The 18501-nt window shown below is 67.2% G+C and overlaps 2 protein-coding genes across 2 annotated transcripts; one reads left to right on the top strand and one right to left on the bottom strand.

The window, feature by feature from the left end:
* Positions 1–464: 464 nt before the first annotated feature.
* Positions 465–13185, bottom strand: PRRT4 (proline rich transmembrane protein 4). The gene is made up of 7 exons (XM_071805039.1): positions 12398–13185; positions 11348–11465; positions 10962–11255; positions 7698–7836; positions 4212–4784; positions 4062–4133; positions 465–3513 (listed from the first exon to the last, which is right to left on the bottom strand). The coding sequence occupies exons 1-7, from the start codon at positions 13183–13185 to the stop codon at positions 1328–1330; spliced, it is 4170 nt and encodes a 1389-aa protein (XP_071661140.1). The 3' UTR covers positions 465–1327.
* Positions 13186–13696: 511 nt separating this feature from the next.
* On the top strand, positions 13697–17817 carry LOC136110171 (uncharacterized). The gene is made up of 3 exons (XM_071804981.1): positions 13697–13788; positions 15021–16120; positions 17111–17817. Exons 1-3 carry the CDS (start codon positions 13697–13699, stop codon positions 17485–17487), a joined length of 1569 nt encoding a protein of 522 aa, XP_071661082.1. The 3' UTR covers positions 17488–17817.
* Positions 17818–18501: the final 684 nt, after the last annotated feature.

Raw genomic sequence — 18501 nt, 5'->3', positions numbered from 1 at the left:
CCCAGATCAGAAGCATTGGGCTTGGGGGTAGTTTCGGGGTCCCATCCTATGGGACATGAGGGGTTGGGGGCTCCCAGCTCAGGGACTTTGGGAGCTCGGGGGGGTGGGGTTCAAGGGTCCCATCCTATGGGATGTGGGGGGTCAGGGGGGGTTGGGGTCCCCATCCTATGGGATGTGGGGGGTCAGGGGTGCTCAGGGGTCCCAGGACAAGGACATTTGGGTTGGGGGGAGTTCGGGGGTCCCATCCTAAGGGATGTGGGGGCTTGGGGGGTTTGTGGGTCCCATCCCAGGGGCTGTGGGGGGTCAGGGGGCTCGGGGTTCCCATCGGGGGGTGCAGGGTCCCTCCTGGGTGCCATGGGGGGTTCACTGCCTGGGGGGTGCCCCGGGGTGGGGACACAGTGGGGCGGAGCGGGGTGTGATATGGGGGGGCCCGGGGGGGTCCCGCGGGGTCACACTCACACCCTTCACATGTGGCACTTTATTGGGTACACGGGGGGGGTTTGGGGGGGCCCTGAGACACAAGGGGGGTTTGGGGGCCTCACATGGTGGGGGGGGGCAGTGATGTGGGGCTGGGGGGGTCCCCGGGCCATGGCAGTGGGGGCACAGGTTGTCACCCATATTTGGGTGACTGGGGGGGGTCCCCCACATTATCGTCAGCACTTGGGGGTCTCACGGATGGGGGTCACAGGTTGTCACCCGTATTTGGGGTCTTGAGGACCTAGGGGGTGACCGGGGGTGTCCCCGAATTCTCATCCATATTTGGGGTCTCCGGGAGCTGGGGGTCGCTGGGGAGGGGCAGGTTGTCACTCGTATTTAGGGGTCTCAGAGACCCGGGGGGTGACTGAGGGGGTCCCCAGCTTGTCACCCATATTTGGGGGTCTCAGGGACCTGGGAGGTGTCTGGGGGGGGTTCCCCCAATTTCCCACCCATATTTGGAGGTCTCCACGAGCTGGGGGTGGCTGGGGGGGGCAGGTTGCCACCCGTATTTAGGGGTCTCGGGGACCTGGGGGGTGACTGGGGGGATCCTCAGGTTGTCACCAGCACTTGGGGGGTCTCAGGGACCGGGGAGGTATCCGGGAGGGTCCCAAGTTCTCACCCATATTTGGGGGTCCCCAGGAGCTGAGGGGGCAGCCGAGGGGGCCTGGGAAGTGTGGGGGCATCTCCAGAGGACAGCAGGGATCTGGGGGGGCTCCCCTGGGCATCCCTATTTGGGGGGTCCCTGGCCAGGTGGGGGCCGGGGGTCCCAGAGGCTGGGGGGTATCTCTCCATTGCCCCCCCGGACAGCGCTGGCCCCACAGCATCCGCGGGGGGGTCTGTGGGGGACACCCTACAAGTCAATGGTGTCGCTGCCCAGGCTGCGGCGGTCGGTGCCGGTGTCGCCGGGGGGCTCGGGGACAGCAGGAACAACCCCTTCGCGGGGTTGGGGGTCCGGGGTGATCCGGGGGCCGCCCCCCCCCGTCCAACTGTGGGACGGCCGCAGTGCCGGGGGGGGGCTGCGCTTTGGCACCACCACCGGACCCCCCCGGGACAGTCCCTGCGGAGAGGGGCTGCGACCACCCCCTGGGGACAGCGGGGACCCCCCCGCGCGGGACGCGGCGCGATGCGGGAACGGGGGGGACCCCGGTGTGCTGGGCTCCGGGGGGGCGGGGGTGGCGGGACCCGGGGTCGCGCCGGGAACCGGGGAGTCGGTGGTGCCGGGAGCTGCCGGGCTGGTTGTGCCGAGCTCGGTGCCGGTTGTGCCGGGACCCGGTGAGCTGGTTGTGCCGGGACCTGCCGTTCTGGTTGTGCCGGGACCCGGTGAGCTGGTGGTGCTGAGCCCCGGTGGGCTGGTGGTGCCAGGACCCGGTGGGCTGGTGGTGCCGATCCTGGATGTGCCGGTTGTGCCAAACCCTGACGCTCCGGTCGCGCCGACACTCGGTGCGGTGGTTGTGCCGGGACCCCGTGTGTCGGTTTTGCCGATTCTCGCCGTGTCGGTGACACCGAGCCCCGTTACGCTGGTTGTGCCGACCCCCGGTGTGCCGGTTGTGCCAGGACCCTGTGTATCGGTTGTGCCGACCCCCGTTGCGCTGGTTGTGCCGACCGCCGCTGTACCGGCGGTACCGAGACCCCGTGTCGCGCTTGTGTCGGCGCCACCGATCCCGGTGCCGGTGTCATTGGTGCCGGTTGTGCCGATGCCGGTTGTGCCGGTGCCGCCGGTGCCGATTGTGCTGATGCCGCCGGTGCCGATTGTGCTGATGCCGCCGGTGCCGGTTGTGCTGATGCCACCGATCCCGGTGTCACCGACGCCGTTTGTGCCGATGCCGGTTGTGCCGATCTCGGTGTCCCCGATGCTGGTTGTGCCGACCCCGGTGTCCCCGCGGAAGATGCCGGTTGTGCCGATGCCACCGATCCTGGTGGCGGTGTCCCCGCTCCCGGTATCCCCGCGGAAGATGCCGCGTGCCCCCCCCAGCGCCTCGGCGATGCTGCGGCGCAGGTCGATGGGCGAGGGGGGCCGGTAACCGGCCGTGGGGTCCCCGTCGCCATCGGTGCCATCGTGGGGACCCCCGCTCAGCGCCGCCACTTCGCTCCCCCCGCGGCGGGCGCAGCCGTTGGGGGGATCCCCGGGGGGGTCCCGGTGGGACGGGGGGGCCGCCGCCAGCGCCAGCGCGGCGAGGGGGAGCCCCACGGTGACCTCGGCAACGCGACACCCCAACTGCAGCCCCCACCACCCCCAGGGCCCCGGGGGGGCCGTCCCCCCCCACCCCAAGCCCTGCAGCACCCCGAAAACCTGCAACCCCGCGCTGGCCAGCGCCCCCACCCCCGCCACCCCCAGCGCCGCCTTCCTGCCGGCCCCCCCCGCGCCCCCCTTGGCGCGGGGGCAGCGGGTGACCCCCCCGATGGCCAGAGCCACCACCAAGGTGACAAAGAGCCCCCGCGGCACCAGGAGCAGCCACGGCCAGCGGGGCAGTGCACCCCCGCCCAGCACGGCCCCCAGCACCCCCCCCGCGTGCAGCACCCCCAGGACCGCCACGGGGGAGCCCGGGCAGCGCGGGGGGGGGCCCAAAAGGGGGGGCCCCAGCGCCAGCCCCCAGCCCAGGCAGGGGAAGGGCAGCTCGAACAGCAGGCGGGCGGCGGGGGGGGGCAGGCGGCCCCCCCGCTCGTAGGGGTCGTAAAAAAGCGGGAAGGCGCGAGCGGCCCCCGCCGCCGCCAGCAGCCCCCCCAGCACGCGGGCCGTGGGGGGGCGCCGCCCCCCCAGTAAAACCAGCGCTCCCAGTAAGGCCAGCAGAGCGAAGAGGGCGGCGGCGCCGTAGACGTGCGCGGCCCACGCGGGACCCCAGGCGGCGGCGGCCGCGGCCCAGCTGGTGGCCAGGGACACGAGGTGGGGGGGCCACGGGAAGAGGGGGGGGTCCGACCCCCCCACCCCGCGCGGGTCCGGCCCCCCCGAAGTGCAGGTGGAGCCGGGGGTGCAGGCGGAGGCGGCGGCGGGCGGGGGGGCGACCCCCCCCCGGGAGGGTTCGTGGCCGGAGGGGGGATCTGGAGGGGCGAGGGGCGGAGTGTGACCCCCCCACACGTGTACCCCCCCACAACCCCCCAGTCCCCCAACCCACCATAAGGGGGTGTCATGACACCCCCCCGCCGCTCAGTCTCCCCCTCTCTCCAGGACCCCCCACCCATTTTGGAGTATTAGGGCCCCCCCCAGACCTCCCCCGCCCATCATGGGGGTGTCGCAGCCCCCCTCCCCAGGACCCCCCATTCTCCAGCCCTGCTCCCCAGCCATTTTGGGGGTATCAGGGCTCCCCTCTCCAGCACCCCCCACATCCCCAGGCCCCCTCTGGCCATTTTGGGGGTGTCACGACCCCCCTCCCCGGGACCCTCCCTCCCCAGGACCCCCCCCGGCCATTATGGGGATGTCAGGACCCACTCCCCCCAGGACCCACACCATCCATTATGGGGGTGTCAGGACCGCCCCCCCACTTCCAGAAGCCCCTCCTCCCCAGAACTCCCCCCCGTTATTACGGGGGTGTCAGGACCCCCCCTCCAGGACCCCCCCCCGTTATTCTGGGGGTGCCGCCCCCCCTCACCTGGCTCCACGCCGCTGCCCCCCAACTCCAGCTCCTGGGTCCCGTTATCGACCCGGGGGGGCACCAGGAACCCTGGGAGGGGGGGACACACACATGGGGGGGGCTTCAGCATGGGGGGTCCCCCCACGCCCCCCGCCCTCGCTCACTCACCGGCGGTGCCGATTTTCTCGATCAGCTCCGCGATGCCGGGGAGGAGGGACAGGGGGGGGCCCCGCAGGAGGGTGGGGGGGGGCACAGACCCCCCCTCTGCCCCCCCTCCCGCTTCGGGCTCCAGCCCCGCGCTCAGGTCAATGGCGATGTCCATCTCCAGCTCTTTGGGATGGGGGGGGGCCGGGGGGGTGGGCTTGTCCCCTCCCCAGCCCCCCGATTCCTCCGGGGGGGTCCCCGAACCCGGCTCGTCCTCGGGGTCCGGCCAGCCCGAGCCCGATGGGGGGGGTGTGGGGGTGCTGGGGGGGGGCGATGGGGGGGGGTCCTTAGTGGGGATGGGGCGGGGGGGGTTCTGGCTTCGCATCTTGATCTGGAAGTTGAGGCCGAGGTTGAGGGACAGGACGGGGGGGGCGGCGCTGCGGGGGGCGGGGGCGGCGCTGGGGGGCGCCGGGGGGGCGGTGGTTGGGGGGGTCAGACACAGCAGGGCCAGCAGGAGGCGGGGGGCGGCCCCCGGGCCCGGGGGGGACATTGGGGACAGCGGGGACATGGGGGACAGCGGGGGCACCGGGAGCAGCGCTGCGGAGAGGGCAGAGGGGACCGTTACATCCCATGACCCACCCAGCCCCACGGCATCAATCCGGCCCCACGGCATCGACCCAGCCCCACAGCATCAACCCAGCCCTATGGCTCGCCCAGCCCCACGGCATCAATCCAGCCCCATGGCATCAACCCAGCCCCACGACACAGCCAGCCCCACGGCACAGCCAGCCCCACGGCACAGCCAGCCCCATGGCACAGCCAGCCCCATGGTTCACCCAGCCCCACGGCATCGATCCAGCCCCACAGCATCAATCCAACCCCAAAGAACTGATCCATCCCCACCGCTCACCCAGCCCCACAGCGTCAGTCCAGCCCCACGGCATCGATCCAGCCCCACGGCACATGGCTCACCCCACAGCACAGCCAGCCCCATGGCAAGCGGCCCACTCTATGGCACAGCTGGCCCCACGGCACCGGTCCAGCCCCACGGCATGTGCCCCCCCATGGCACTGATCCAGCCCCACGGGACGTGACCCACCCCATAGCTCACCGCGCCCCACGGCACCGCCCCAGCCGCGGTGTCCCCGGCAGGACGGGGCCGGTGGCAGCCAGGGTGGCTGTGCTGGGGGGGACAGTTGGGAACGGTGACAGGGCAGGGAGGCAACAGCACCGAGATCGGTCCCGATCCTGGGGGGCCGGCAGCTGAGCCCGGCGTGGGACAGGAGCATCCCGGGAGGGGTCAGGGGCATCCCTGGGGACAGGAGCACCCCCTGGGACAGGAGCACCCCTGGGGGGCCAGGGGCGTCCCTGGATGGGGACAGGAGCATCCCTGGGGACAGGAGCACCCCTGGGTGGGGACAGGGGCGTCCCTGGATGGGGACAGGAGCATCCCTGGGGACAGGGGCGTCCCTGGGAACAGAAGCATTCCTGGGGGGACAGAAGTACCCCTGAGTGGGGACAAGAGGATCCCTGGGGACAGGAGCAACCCCAGGGGGCACAGGTGCATCCCTGGGGACAGGAACATCCCTGGGGGGACAGGAGCATCCCTGGGGACAGGAGCATCCCTGGGTGGGGATAGGAGCCACCCCGGGGGAGGACAAGATCATCCCTGGGACAGGAGTATCCCGGGGCAGGGGGAACAGGGGCACCCCTGGGGACAAGAGCATATTTGGGGACAGGAGCATCCCTGGGGACAGGAACATCCCTGGGTGGGGACAGGATCATCCTTGGGGATGAGAGCATCCTTTGGGGTTGGGGGGACAAGGGCATCCTTGAGTGGGGACAGGAGCATATTTGGGGACAGGAGCATCCCTGAGTGGGGACAAGAGGATCCGTGGGGACAGGAACATCCCTGGGTGGGGATAGGAGCATCCCCTGGGGACAGGAGCATCCCCGGAGCGAGACGGGATCATCCCTGGGGACAGGAGCATCCCTGGGTGGGGACAGGAGGATCCCCTGGGGACAGGAGCATCCCTGGGGACAGGCGCATCCCTGGCTGGGGACAGGAGCATCCCATGGGGACAGGCGCATCCCTGGCGACAGGAGCATCCCCGGAGTGGGACAGGAGTGTCCCCACACCCAGTGCCACCCCACGAGCGGGCTGCCCCCCGTCCCAGCGCGGTGCCAGGTCCCTAATCTTTGTGACAAGGCCTGTCTCCGTGGTGTCACATCGGGGCACGTCACGGTGGCGGCGGGGACGGATGCGAAGTGACGGGGGCTCACGGGGCACGCGGGGACCTGTCACTGCCCCCCCGCTGCCACCGCGCCACGGACCCCCCCGCCCCGGCACCCCCACGTCCTTGTCACCGCTGGTCCCCAGGTGTGTCACACGGGGGTGTCAGTGCGGGGGTGCCCATGTGTCCATGGGAGGGTGTATGGGTGTCTGTGTGGGGGTGTCTATGTGTGGGGAGGGTGTCTCTGTACATGTGTCATGTGGGGGTGTCCATGTGGGGGTGTCACAACATCGCGTGTGCACACTCACACTCGCACTCCTACTCACACCCACACTCACACTCCCCCCTGCACTTCTCCACCCCCTCGCACACTCAGATCCTGTACAGCACCCTGAGCACCCCGAGCACCCCAAACCCCCGGCACCCAACACCCCTCCACTCCAGGCACCCCTGCATCATGCAACCATGGCACCCCAGCACCCTGCACCCCCACACTGCACCCGGGGCACCCCAACACTTTGCACCCTGCACCTCCACACCATGCAACCAGGGCACCTCAGCACCCCAAAACCCTGCACCCCCACACTGCACCCCGGGCACCCCAACACTTTGCACCCCCACAAGGTGCCCAACCAGGGCATCTCAGCACCCCAAAACCCTGCACCCCCACACTGCACTCCAGCACCCCAACACCCTACACACCCCAGTACCCTTGCACCATGCACCCTGGGCACCCCAACACTCTGCACCCCAACACCTTGCATGCTGTGCACCCCTGCACCGAGCACCCCAACACCCTGCACCTCAGGCACCCCAGAACCCTGCACCCCAGCACCCTGTGCACCCCAACACTCAGCACCCCTTCACCCCAATACCCTGCACCTCGGGCACCCCAGCACCACGAACCTGGGCACTCTGTATCCCAGCACCCTGCACCCCCCCACTCTGCAGTCTTGGGCACCCCAACACCTTGCACCCTGCACCCCCACACCATGCACCCTGGGCACTGCAACACGCTGCACCCCCATACCCCAACACCCTGCACCCCCCCACCGTGTAGCCAGGGCACCCCCACACTCAGCACCCCCGCACCGTGCAACCAGGGTACCCCAACACCCTGAACCTCGGGCACCCCGCACCCCAACACCTTGCACCCCCGCACCGCAGCACCCCGCACCCAACACCCCGCACCCCCCGCTGCCGGGGGTGCCCGTCAGAGCCCCTCTGCACCCCCAGCCCCTTCCAGCCCGCCCTGCCCGGGCCCCCCCGCACCCACCGGCCTCCGCGGCGGCTCCAGCCCCGGCCCCGGCCGCGCTCCGCACCGGCGGCGGCACCGGCAGCACCGGCAGCACCGGCAGCGGCACCGGCGGCACCGGCAGCACCGGCAGAGCAGCAGCGGGCGGGGCGGGTGCGGGCTGCCCCCCCTCCCCCTTCCTCCTCCACCTCCCTCCTCCTCCTCCTCCTCCGCCCACGGCCCCGCCGCGATGGCCGCGGGCACCGGGACCCGCCGGAGCCGGCTCGGCTCGGTTCAGCTGGGCTCGGTTCAGCTGGGCTCGGTTCGGCTGGGCTTGGCTCTGCTCGGTTCGGCTGGGCTCGGTTCGGCTGGGCTCGGCTGGGCTCGGTTCGGCTGGGCTCGGCTCGGCTCGGCTCGGTTCGGCTGGGCTCGGTTCGGCTGGGCTCGGCTGGGCTCGGCTGGGCTCGGCTCGGCTCGGTTCAGCTGGGCTCGGTTCGGCTCGGCTGGGCTCGGTTCAGCTGGGCTGGGCTAGGCTGGGCTGGGCTGGGTTGGGCTGGGCTGGGCTGGGCTCGGCTCGGCTCGGCTGGGCTCGGTCCCACTCGGTTCGGCTCGTCTTGGTTCGGCTCGGCTCAGCTGGACTCGGCTCGGCCCCATTCGGCTCGGCTGAGCTGGGCTCAGCTGAGCTCGGCTCAACTCACACACTGCTCACACGTTGCTCACACACTGCACGCAGGCATTGCTCACACATTGCACACACACACACACCGCTCACACGTTGCCTACACGCTGCTCACACATTGCTCACTGCTCACGTGCTGCACACACACTGCTCACACATTGCTCACACATTGCTCACTGTTCACACGTTGCCCACACACTGCTCACACATTGCTCACTGCTCACGTGCTGCACACACACTGCACACACACTGCTCACACATTGCTCACTGCTCACGTGCTGCTCACACACTGCACACACACTGCTCACACATTGCTCACTGTTCACACGTTGCCCACACACTGCTCACACATTGCTCACTGCTCACGTGCTGCACACACACTGCACACACATTGCTCACTGCTCACGTGCTGCACACACACTGCTCACAGGTTGCTCACTGCTCACGTGCTGCTCACACGCTGCACACACACTGCTCACATGTTGCTCACTGCTCACACACTGCACACACGTTGCTCACATGTTGCTCACTGCTCACACACTGCACACACGTTGCTCACACGTTGCTCACTGCTCACGTGCTGCACACACACTGCACACACACTGCTCACACATTGCTCACTGCTCATGCGCTGCTCACACGCTGCACACACACTGCTCACATGTTGCTCACTGTTCACATGCTGCTCACACACTGCACACACACTGCCCACATGTTGCTCACACATTACTCACTGCACACACACTGCTCTCACATTACTCACACTCTGCTCACACCCTGCACACACACTGCGAGCAACATGCAAGCAACGTGTGAGCAGAGCGTGAGCAACATATGAGCACACACTGCTCAAACCCTACTCACACGTTACTCATGCACTGCACACACATTTGTCACACACTACTCACATGTTGCTCACACATTGCACACACACTGCTCACACGTCACTCACACTCTGCTCACTGCACACACACTGATTACACGCTGCATACACATTATTCACACGCTGCTTGCACGTTATTCACACACTCCTCACACGTTACTCACACTCTGCTCACTGCACACACGCTGCTCACATGTTATTCAAATTATTCACACCCTGCTCACTGCACACACGGTGCTCACGCGTTACTCACACCCTGCTCACTGCACATACGCTACTCACACATTACTCACACCCTGCTCACTGCACACACACTGCTCATGCACTGCACACGTTATTCACATGCTGCTCGCATGTTACTCACACCCTGCTCACTGCACACATGCTGCTCACATTATTCACACTCTGCTTACTGCACATACACTGCTCACATGTTACACCGTGCTCACTGCACACACACTGATCATGCACTGCACGTTATTCACATGCTGCTCACACGTTACTCACACCCTGCTCGCTGCACACACACGTTATTCACATGCTGCTCACATGTTACTCACACCCTGCTCACTGCTCACACACGTTACTCACACACTGGTTACATGTTACTCACTCCCTGCTCACTGCACACCCACTGCTCACGCGTTACTCACACCCTGCTCACTGCACACACACTGCTCACACGCTGCACACACGTTACTCACACCCTGCTCACTGCACACACGATATTCACACGCTGCTGACACGTTACTCACACGCTGCACACACGTTATTCACACCCTGCTCACTGCACACACACTGCTCACATGATATTCACACACTGCTCACGTTACTCACACCCCGCTCACTGCACACACAGGTTACTCACACACTGCTCACACATTACACCCTGCTCACTGCACACACCCTGCTCACATGTTACACACACGTTATTCACACCCTGCTCACACATCACTCACCCCCTGCTCACACGTTACTCACTCCCTGCTCACTGCACACACACTGCTCATACACTGCACACGTGATATTCACACACTGCTCACATGTTACTCACACCCTGCTCACTGCACACACACTGCTCACACGCTGCACACACGTTACTCACACCCTGGTCACTGCTCACACGCTGCACACACGTTATTCACACCCTGCTCACGCATTACTCACCCCCTGCTCACTGCACACACATTGCTCACACGCTGCACACACGTTACTCACACCCTGCTCACTGCACACACGATATTCACATGCTGCTCACACATTACTCACACGCTGCACACACGTTATTCACACCCTGCTCACTGCACACACACTGCTCACACACTGCACACGTGATATTCACACCCTGCTCACGTTACTCACACCCCGCTCACTGCACACACACGTTACTCACACCCTGCTCACTGCACACACACTGCTCACACGTTGCACACACGTTACTCACACCCTGCTCACTGCACACACACTGCTCACACGTTGCACACACGTTACTCACACCCTGCTCACTGCACACACCCTGCTCACACGTTGCACACACGTTACTCACGCCCTGCTCACTGCTCACACGCTGCACACACGATATTCACACCCTGCTCACACATCACTCACCCCCTGCTCACACGTTACTCCCCCCCGCTCACTGCACACACACTGCTCACACGCTGCACGCACGATATTCACACTCCGCTCACACGTCACTCACTCTGCTCACACATCACTCACCCCCTGCTCACACGTTACTCACCCATTTCTCACACTCACTGCCCCCCATGTCCCTGCAGCAGCCCCCACAGTGGCAGCTCCAAGTGCGGTGCCAGCGCCACCCAGCAGCCCCGGGGGGTGACCGGGGGCGGGGGGGGACCCAGCGGTGGGGGGGCCGGTGACGCTGGGTCGATGTCCCCGCGGGCAGGCGCTGGAACTGGGTCACCGCACGGTGCTCGGTGCACGCTCGGCTGAGCTGCCACCGCCAACTGGGCCACCGCGGCCACCGCGGGAGGGGGCGCGGGGACGGGGACACCCGCTCGGTCACCCCTGTTTCCTGGGGGGGAGTGGGGGCGGCGTGTGTGTCACCACCTGTGCCACCAAGCGTGCCACCACACGTGTCACTGCGTGTGCCACCATGTGTGTCACCGGCTGTGCCACCGTGGTGTCCCCTCCCAGCCACTCGCTCACAAGACCCCAAAGAGCCGGGGGGGCCTCTTCTGGGGGGCTGGGGCTGAGCGCCCCCTGCAGCCCTTGGCCGGGGACCCTGGGGGGAGCCAGCAGCACCCTGCACTCCGCTAGAGTGTGCACCCCTTGCACACACACCCAGTGCACACCCCCCCGCTGCACACCCCCATTGCACCCCCCGTTACACCCCCTTTGGACCCCATTACCCCCCTTTGCAGCCCCATTACTCGCCCATTACAACCCCCATCACACCCCCCCATTGCACTCACCCCCCTGCTAGACCCCCTCATTACCCTCCCCATCCACCCCCTATTACCCCCTCCATCTCAGCCCCTCATCAGGGTGCTGGGGGGGCACTGAGGACCTTGGGTCCTGCTGGGGAAATGGGAGGGGAGGGGCTGGTGGGAGCCATGGGGCGCTGTGGGTGCTGTGGGGGAGCCATGGGGACCTGTGGAGGTCCATGGGGACCTGTGGGTGCTGTGGAGAGCCATAGGGGGCTGTGGGGGGCATAGGGAGCTGTGGGTGCTGGGGAGCCATAGGGGGCTGTGGGGAGCTATGGGGAGCTGTGGGTGCTGAGGGAGTCCATGGGGAGCTGTGAGTGCTGTGGGAAGCCATGGGGGGCTGTAGGTGCTGTGGGGAGCTGTGGGTGCTATGGGGGGCATGCGGTGTTGTGGGGGGCATGGTGAGCTGAGCTGTGGATGCTGTGGGGGGCCATGGGGGGCTGTGGGTGCTGCGGGGAGCCATGGGGGGCTGTGGGTGCTGTGGGGAGCCATGGGGGGCTGTGGGGAGCTGTGGGTGCTATGGGGTGCATGGTGAGCTGTGAGTGCCGTGGGGGCCGTGGGGGGCTGTGGGTGCTGTGGGGAGCTGTGGGTGCTATGGGGTGCATGGTGAGCTGTGAGTGCCGTGGGGGCCATGGGGGGCTGTGGGTGGTATGGGGTGCTGTGGGGGTCCACGGGGATCCATGGGGAGCCATGCGGGGCCACAGGGCACCCGGGCCCGTCCCGTCCGGACCCGGTGCCGCTGCCGCGGGGGGTGCTGGACTCGGTGCCGATGGCGCGGGGTGTCCCGGGGGCGGTGCTGGTGGCGCTGGCGACGTTGGATGGCGGGGGCTGTCCCGGTGCCGGTCCCGCCCGCTGTCCCGGTGGCGCGGTGCCCGCTGTCCCGGTGCCGGTGTCAGTGTTGGTCCCGGCCGCTGTCCCGGTGTTGGTGCCGGGGGCTGTCTCGGTGCTGGTGCCGGTCCCGGCCGCTGTCCGGGTGTCGGTGTCGGGGGCTGTCCCGTTTTCGGTCCCGGCCGCTGTCCCGGTGCCGGTGGCGGTCGCTGTCCCGTTTTCGGTCCCGGTCGCTGTCCCGTTTTCGGTCCCGGCCGCTGTCCCGTTTTCGGTCCCGGCCGCTGTCCCGATGCCGGTGTCGGTCTCTGTCCCGTTTTCGGTCCCGTTTTCGGTCCCGGCCGCTGTCCCGGTGCCGGTGTCGGTCTCTGTCCCGTTTTCGGTCCCGGTGCCGGTCCCGGCCGCTGTCCCGGTGCCGGTGTCGGTCTCTGTCCCGTTTTCGGTCCCGGTGCCGGTCCCGGTCGCTGTCTCGGTGCCGGTGTCGGTCTGTGTCCCGTTTCCGGTCCCGGCCGCTGTCCCGGTGGCGCGGTGCCCGCTGTCCTTGTGTAAGGGGTTTCGTAACCGCGACCCGGGCTGAGCCAACGCCGCCCGCGCTCCCGGCAACCCCCGCGGCACCGGCACCGGCACCGAGAACCCCGGACGCACCGGCACCGGCTGAGCTCCCGGCAGCCTCCGCGGCACCGGCACCGGCATCGCCTCCAGCGCCACCCGCGGCACCGGGACCCACCGGCAGCACCCGAGGCACCGGCACCGAGACCGGCACCGACTGAGCTCCCGCACCCCTCCGGCACCGGCACTGGGACCCCCCGAGGCACCGGGACCCCCCAGCACAGCCACTGACACCGGCACCGGGACCCCCCGCGGCACCGAGGCCCCCCCGCGGCACCGGGACCCCCCAGCACCGCCACTGACACCGGCACCGGGATCCCCCAAGACACCGGGACCCACCAGGACCCCCCGAGGCACCGGGACCCCCCCGAGGCACCGGGACCCACTGACACCGGCACCGGGACCCCCCGAAGCACCGGGACCCCCCGAGGCACCGGGACCCACCGGCACCGCCACTGACACCGGCACCGGGACCCGCCGAGGCACCGGGACCCCCCGCGGCACCGGGACCCACCGGGACCCCCCGCGGCACCGGCACCAACACCAGCACCTCCTGTGACACCCCCTGACACCCCCCCCGATCTCCCTCCCCCAGATGGAGCCTCTGATCCCGCCCGACCCCCCCGGCTCCCCGGACCCCCTGGAGGAGCCGGACCCGCTGCTGCTGGACCCCCTCGGGGACACCGGGTGAGCGCGGGGGGGACACGGCGGCTGGGGGGCGGCAGGGACATGGGTGCCCCCAATGGCCCCCCCGGGACCTCCAACGGTGCAGGGCGCCCCAGGGTGGGGGGGGTTGATGGGGGGGGGCTGGGACACACGGCGGGGCACGAGGTGGGCGGGGGGTCCTCAGGGGGTGCGGGACATTGCGGGGGGCAGACCCTGTCCGGGGGGTGGGCAGTGGGATAGGACCCCCCTCTTCATCCCCTCGGGGCACTGGGGGGACTCCGACGTCCTTCATTTCGGGGTGGGGGGTCCCACATTGCGGGGGGGGGGAGGGGGTCCCGCATATTTGAGAGAAATGCCCCTCATTTGGGGGGTGGTCCCACAGTTTTGGGGGTGTCCCATATTTGGGGTGTGCTCCCACATTTGGGGGGGTCCCACATTTGGTTTTCCCACACTTGGGGGGGTCCCACATTGGGAGTGTTCTCCCACATTTGGGGGGGTCCCACATTTGGGGTTCCCCTCATTTGGGGGGGTCCTGCATTTGAGGGGGAGTCCCATATTTCCGGGAGTGTCCCTTTGGGAGGCGGTCCCACATTAGGGGGGGGTTCCACATTTGGGATTCCCACATTTGGGGGGGTGTCCCACATTTGGGGGGATCCCACATTTGGGGGTGTCCCCCCCAACACCCCCCCCACTGTCTCCCCCAGGGAGGACGAAGAGCAGCCGGACGTCCCCCCCGCACTGCCCCCAGTGACAGTGACGTCCCTGTCGGGGACCATGCGCCTCTACAGCTGCTCCGCGGGGGGGTCCCCGCTGTGTCCCCCCCCCGGCAAACCGCTGGTGCTGCTGCTGCCCTGGCTGGGGGCGCGGGGGGGGGCGCTGGCGCGGTTCCTGTCCCTGTACCTGTGCCAAGGGCTGGATGTGCTGCTGGTGGGGACATCGGTGTGGCACGTCCTGTGGCCCTGGCACGGGCAGCGCCTGGCGGGGCAGCTGCTGCGCCTGCTGGACCGCGGGGACACTGCTGGTGCTGGGCACAATGGGGGTGCTGGGGACACTGCTGGCGCTGGGGACAATGGGGGTGCTGGGGACACTGCTGGCGCTGGGCACAATGGGGGTGCTGGGGACACTGCTGGCGCTGGGGACAATGGGGGTGCTGGGGACACTGTGGGTGCTGGGGACACTGCTGGCGCTGGGGACACTGTGGGTGCTGGCGCTGGTGGCGCTGGTGGCACTGGTGGTGATGGTGGTGGTGACAGTGGTCGTGGTGGCAACGGTGACACTGGTGGCAAGGCTGGGGGTGGCAGTGGTGGCATTGGAGGTGATGGTGGTGGCACTGTTGTTATTGGTGGTGGTGGCAATAGTGACATTGGGGGCAGTGGAGGCATTGGAGGTAATGCTGGTGGCACTGGTGTTATTGGTGGTGCTGGTGGCAATAGTGACATTGGGGGCAGTGGAGGCATTGGAGGTGATGGTGGTGGCACTGGTGTTATTGGTGGTGCTGGTGGCAATAGTGACATTGGGGGCAGTGGAGGCATTGGAGGTGATGGTGGTGGCACTGGTGTTATTGGTGGTGCTGGTGGCAATAGTGACATTGGGGGCAGTGGAGGCATTGGAGGTAATGCTGGTGGCACTGGTGTTATTGGTGGTGCTGATGGCAATGGTGACATTGGGGGCAGTGGAGGCATTGGAGGCGATGGTGGTGGCACTGGTGTTACTGGTGCTGGTGGCAGCGGTGGCAATAGTGACATTGGGGGTGGCGGTGCCATTGGAAGTGACACTGGTGGTGGCAAGGGTGGCACTAGTGGCATCGGTGGCACTGGTGCTGTCGGCAGTGGTGGCGCCAGTGTTGCTGGTGGTGGCCACAGTGACATTGGGTGCAATGATGGCTTTGAAGGTGATGGCGGTGCTGGTGGCAATGGTGGTGGCAACAGTGGTGTTGAAGGTGATGCTGGTGTTGGCAAGGGTGGCGCTAGTGGCGTCGGTCACCATAGCAGCACTGTTGGCAGCGGTGGCACCGGCGTTGCTGGTGGTGGCCGTGGTGACATCGGGTGGAACAGTGGCTTTGAAGGTGATGGTGGTGGCGGTGATGGTGGCGGCAATGGTGACGGTGGCACTGGTGGGGCTTTTGGTGATGGTGGAGGCAATGGTGACACCGGTGCCATTGGTGGCCCTGGTGGCTTTGGCCTGGCCACGCGGCCGCTGCTGGTCCACGCCATCTCCGCCGGCGCCTACACGTTCGCGCAGCTGCTGCTGCTCCTGCAGCGCCGGCCCCGGCAGTGCCAGCGCCTGCGGCCCCGCGTGCGCGGCATCGTCTACGACAGCCTGGTGACCGGTGGCATCGGGGACATGGCCAGCGGTGAGTGGCACCGGCGGGGAGTCCCTGAGCTGGGGACACCTGGGCTGGTGGGGAGTCCATGAGTTGGGGACACTTGGGCCAGTGGGGAGACCCCGAGCTGGGGAACAGCTGGGCTGGCAGGGAGTCCCTGAGCTTGGGGACAACTGGGGTGGAGGGAAGTCCCCAAGTTCGGGACAACTGCGCTGGTGGGGAGTCCATGAGTTGGGGACACTTGGGCCAGCAGGGAGACCCCAAGCTTGGGGACACCTGGGTCAAGTGGGGAGTCCCTGAGCTTGGGGACACCTGGGCTGGTGGAGAGTTCCCGAGACTGGGGGGACACCTGAGCCAGTGGGGGGTCCCCAAGCTCGGGGACACCTGGGTCAAGTGGGGAGTCCCTGAGCTTGGGGACACTGGGGCTGGTGGGGAGTCCCCAAGTTGGGGACAACTGGGGTGGTGGGGAGTCTGTGGATTGGGGACACTTGGGCCAGCAGGAAGTCCCCGAGCTTGGGGACACCTGAGCTGGTGGGGAGTCCCCGAGACTGGGGGGACACCTGAGCCAGTGGGGGGTCCCCAAGCTTGGGGACACCTGGGTCAAGCGGGGAGTCCTTGAGCTTGGGGACACTGGGGCTGGTGGGGAGTCCCCGAGACTGGGGGGACACCTGAGCCAGTGGGGAGTCCCCAAGCTTGGGGACACCTGAGTCAAGCGGGGAGTCCCTGCGCTTGGGGGACACCTGAGCTGGTGGGGAGTCCCCAAGTTGGGGACACTTGGGCCAGTGGGGAACCCCGGAGCTTGGGGTCACCTGGGTCAAGCGGGGAGTCTCTGAGCTGGGACACCTGGGCCAGTGGGGTGTCCGCAAGCTTGGGGACCCCTGGGGTGGTGGGGAGTCCCCAAGTTGGGGACAGCTGGGCTGGTGGGGAGTCCATGAGTTGGGGACACTTGGGCCAGCGGGGAGTCCCCGAGCTTGGGGACACCCAGCACAGGTTGTCACCGAGCCCCTTTCATCCCCGCAGGCATCGCCGGCTCGGTCCGCACCCCATCCCTGCGCCCCATGGCCCGCGCCGCCGCCCGCCTGTCCCTGGGGCTCTTGGGGTGCTGGGGGGGCCGCGCGTTCGCGCGGGCACGGGGGGCGTTCGCCAGCCCCCCCCTGCGCTGCCCCCTGCTCCTGTTCTACAGCCGGGACGACGCGCTGGGCCGGGCGCCGGCGCTGCGGGCGCTGCTGCGGGGCTGGCGGGCGCAGGGCGTCCGGGCGCACGCCCACGGGTGGGCGCGCTCGCCCCACGCCGGGCACCTGCGCCGGCACCCCGCGGCGTACCGGCGGGCGCTGCAGGCCTTCCTGCGCTCGCTGGACACGACGGGCCCCCCGGCACGGCCCCGCGCAAGGCTCTGAGCACGGACGGACGGACGGACGGACGGAGCGGCACGACGGAAACAAAGGATGCGGCAGAGTGGGGCTGCGCTGGCACGCGAGGCTGTGCCACAGTGTGCGAAGTCATGGCCAAGGTGTGCAAATTCATCCCCGAGGTCTGCAAACTCACGGCCATGGTGTGCAAACATGTGCCACGGTGTGCAAAGTCAACCCACGGTGTGCAAAGTCATGCCCAAGGTGTGCAAAGTCATGCCCATGGTGTGGGAACTTGTGCCAAGGTGTGCAAACTCATGCCCATGGTGTGCAAAGCTGTGCCAAGGTGTGCAAATTCATGGCCATGGTGTGCAAAGTCGTGCCCAAGGTGTGCAAATTCATCCCCGAGGTCTGCAAACTCACACCCATGGTGTGCAAACATGTGCCACGGTGTGCAAAGTCATGCCCATGGTGTGCAAAGTCAACCCATGGTGTGCAAAGTCATGCCCAAGGTGTGCAAAGTCATGCCCATGGTGTGGGAACTTGTGCCAAGGTGTGCAAATTCATGGCCATGGTGTGCAAAGCTGTGCCAAGGTGTGCAAATTCATGGCCATGGTGTGCAAAGCTGTGCCAAGGTGTGCAAATTCATGGCCATGGTGTGCAAAGTCGTGCCCAAGGTGTGCAAATTCATCCCTGAGGTCTGCAAACTCACACCCATGGTGTGCAAACTTGTACCATGAGTGCAAAGTCATGCCCATGGTGTGCAAAGTCAACCCATGGTGTGCAAAGTCATGCCCAAGGTGTGCAAAGTCATGCCCATGGTGTGGGAACTTGTGCCAAGGTGTGCAAATTCATGGCCATGGTGTGCAAAGTCGTGCCCAAGGTGTGCAAATTCATCCCCGAGGTCTGCAAACTCACGCCCATGGTGTGCAAACATGTGCCACGGTGTGCAAAGTCATGCCCATGGTGTGCAAAGTCAACCCATGGTGTGCAAAGTCATGCCCAAGGTGTGCAAAGTCATGCCCATGGTGTGGGAGCTTGTGCCAAGGTGTGCAAACTCAT

This window comes from Patagioenas fasciata, chromosome 1, assembly GCF_037038585.1.
Source record: "Patagioenas fasciata isolate bPatFas1 chromosome 1, bPatFas1.hap1, whole genome shotgun sequence".
Lineage (NCBI taxonomy): Eukaryota > Metazoa > Chordata > Aves > Columbiformes > Columbidae > Patagioenas > Patagioenas fasciata.
This window is presented reverse-complemented; position numbering and strand designations above follow the sequence as displayed.

Excerpts from the sequence above, each read along its gene's own strand:
- PRRT4 (XM_071805039.1), bottom strand. The coding sequence starts at position 13,185 with ATGCCGGTGCCGGTGCCGCGGAGGCTGCCGGGAGCTCAGCCGGTGCCG. Across the intron at positions 7,837-10,961 it reads GCAGTGAGTGTGAGAAATGG|CCCGCACCCGCCCCGCCCGC; the intron begins GTGAGTAACGTG and ends GAGGGGGGGCAG. Across the intron at positions 3,514-4,061 it reads GGGCAGCGGCGTGGAGCCAG|ATCCCCCCTCCGGCCACGAA; the intron begins GTGAGGGGGGGC and ends TCGCCCCTCCAG.
- LOC136110171 (XM_071804981.1), top strand. The coding sequence starts at position 13,697 with ATGGAGCCTCTGATCCCGCCCGACCCCCCCGGCTCCCCGGACCCCCTG. Across the intron at positions 13,789-15,020 it reads GACCCCCTCGGGGACACCGG|TGGTCGTGGTGGCAACGGTG; the intron begins GTGAGCGCGGGG and ends TGGTGGTGACAG. Across the intron at positions 16,121-17,110 it reads CATCGGGGACATGGCCAGCG|GCATCGCCGGCTCGGTCCGC; the intron begins GTGAGTGGCACC and ends TCATCCCCGCAG.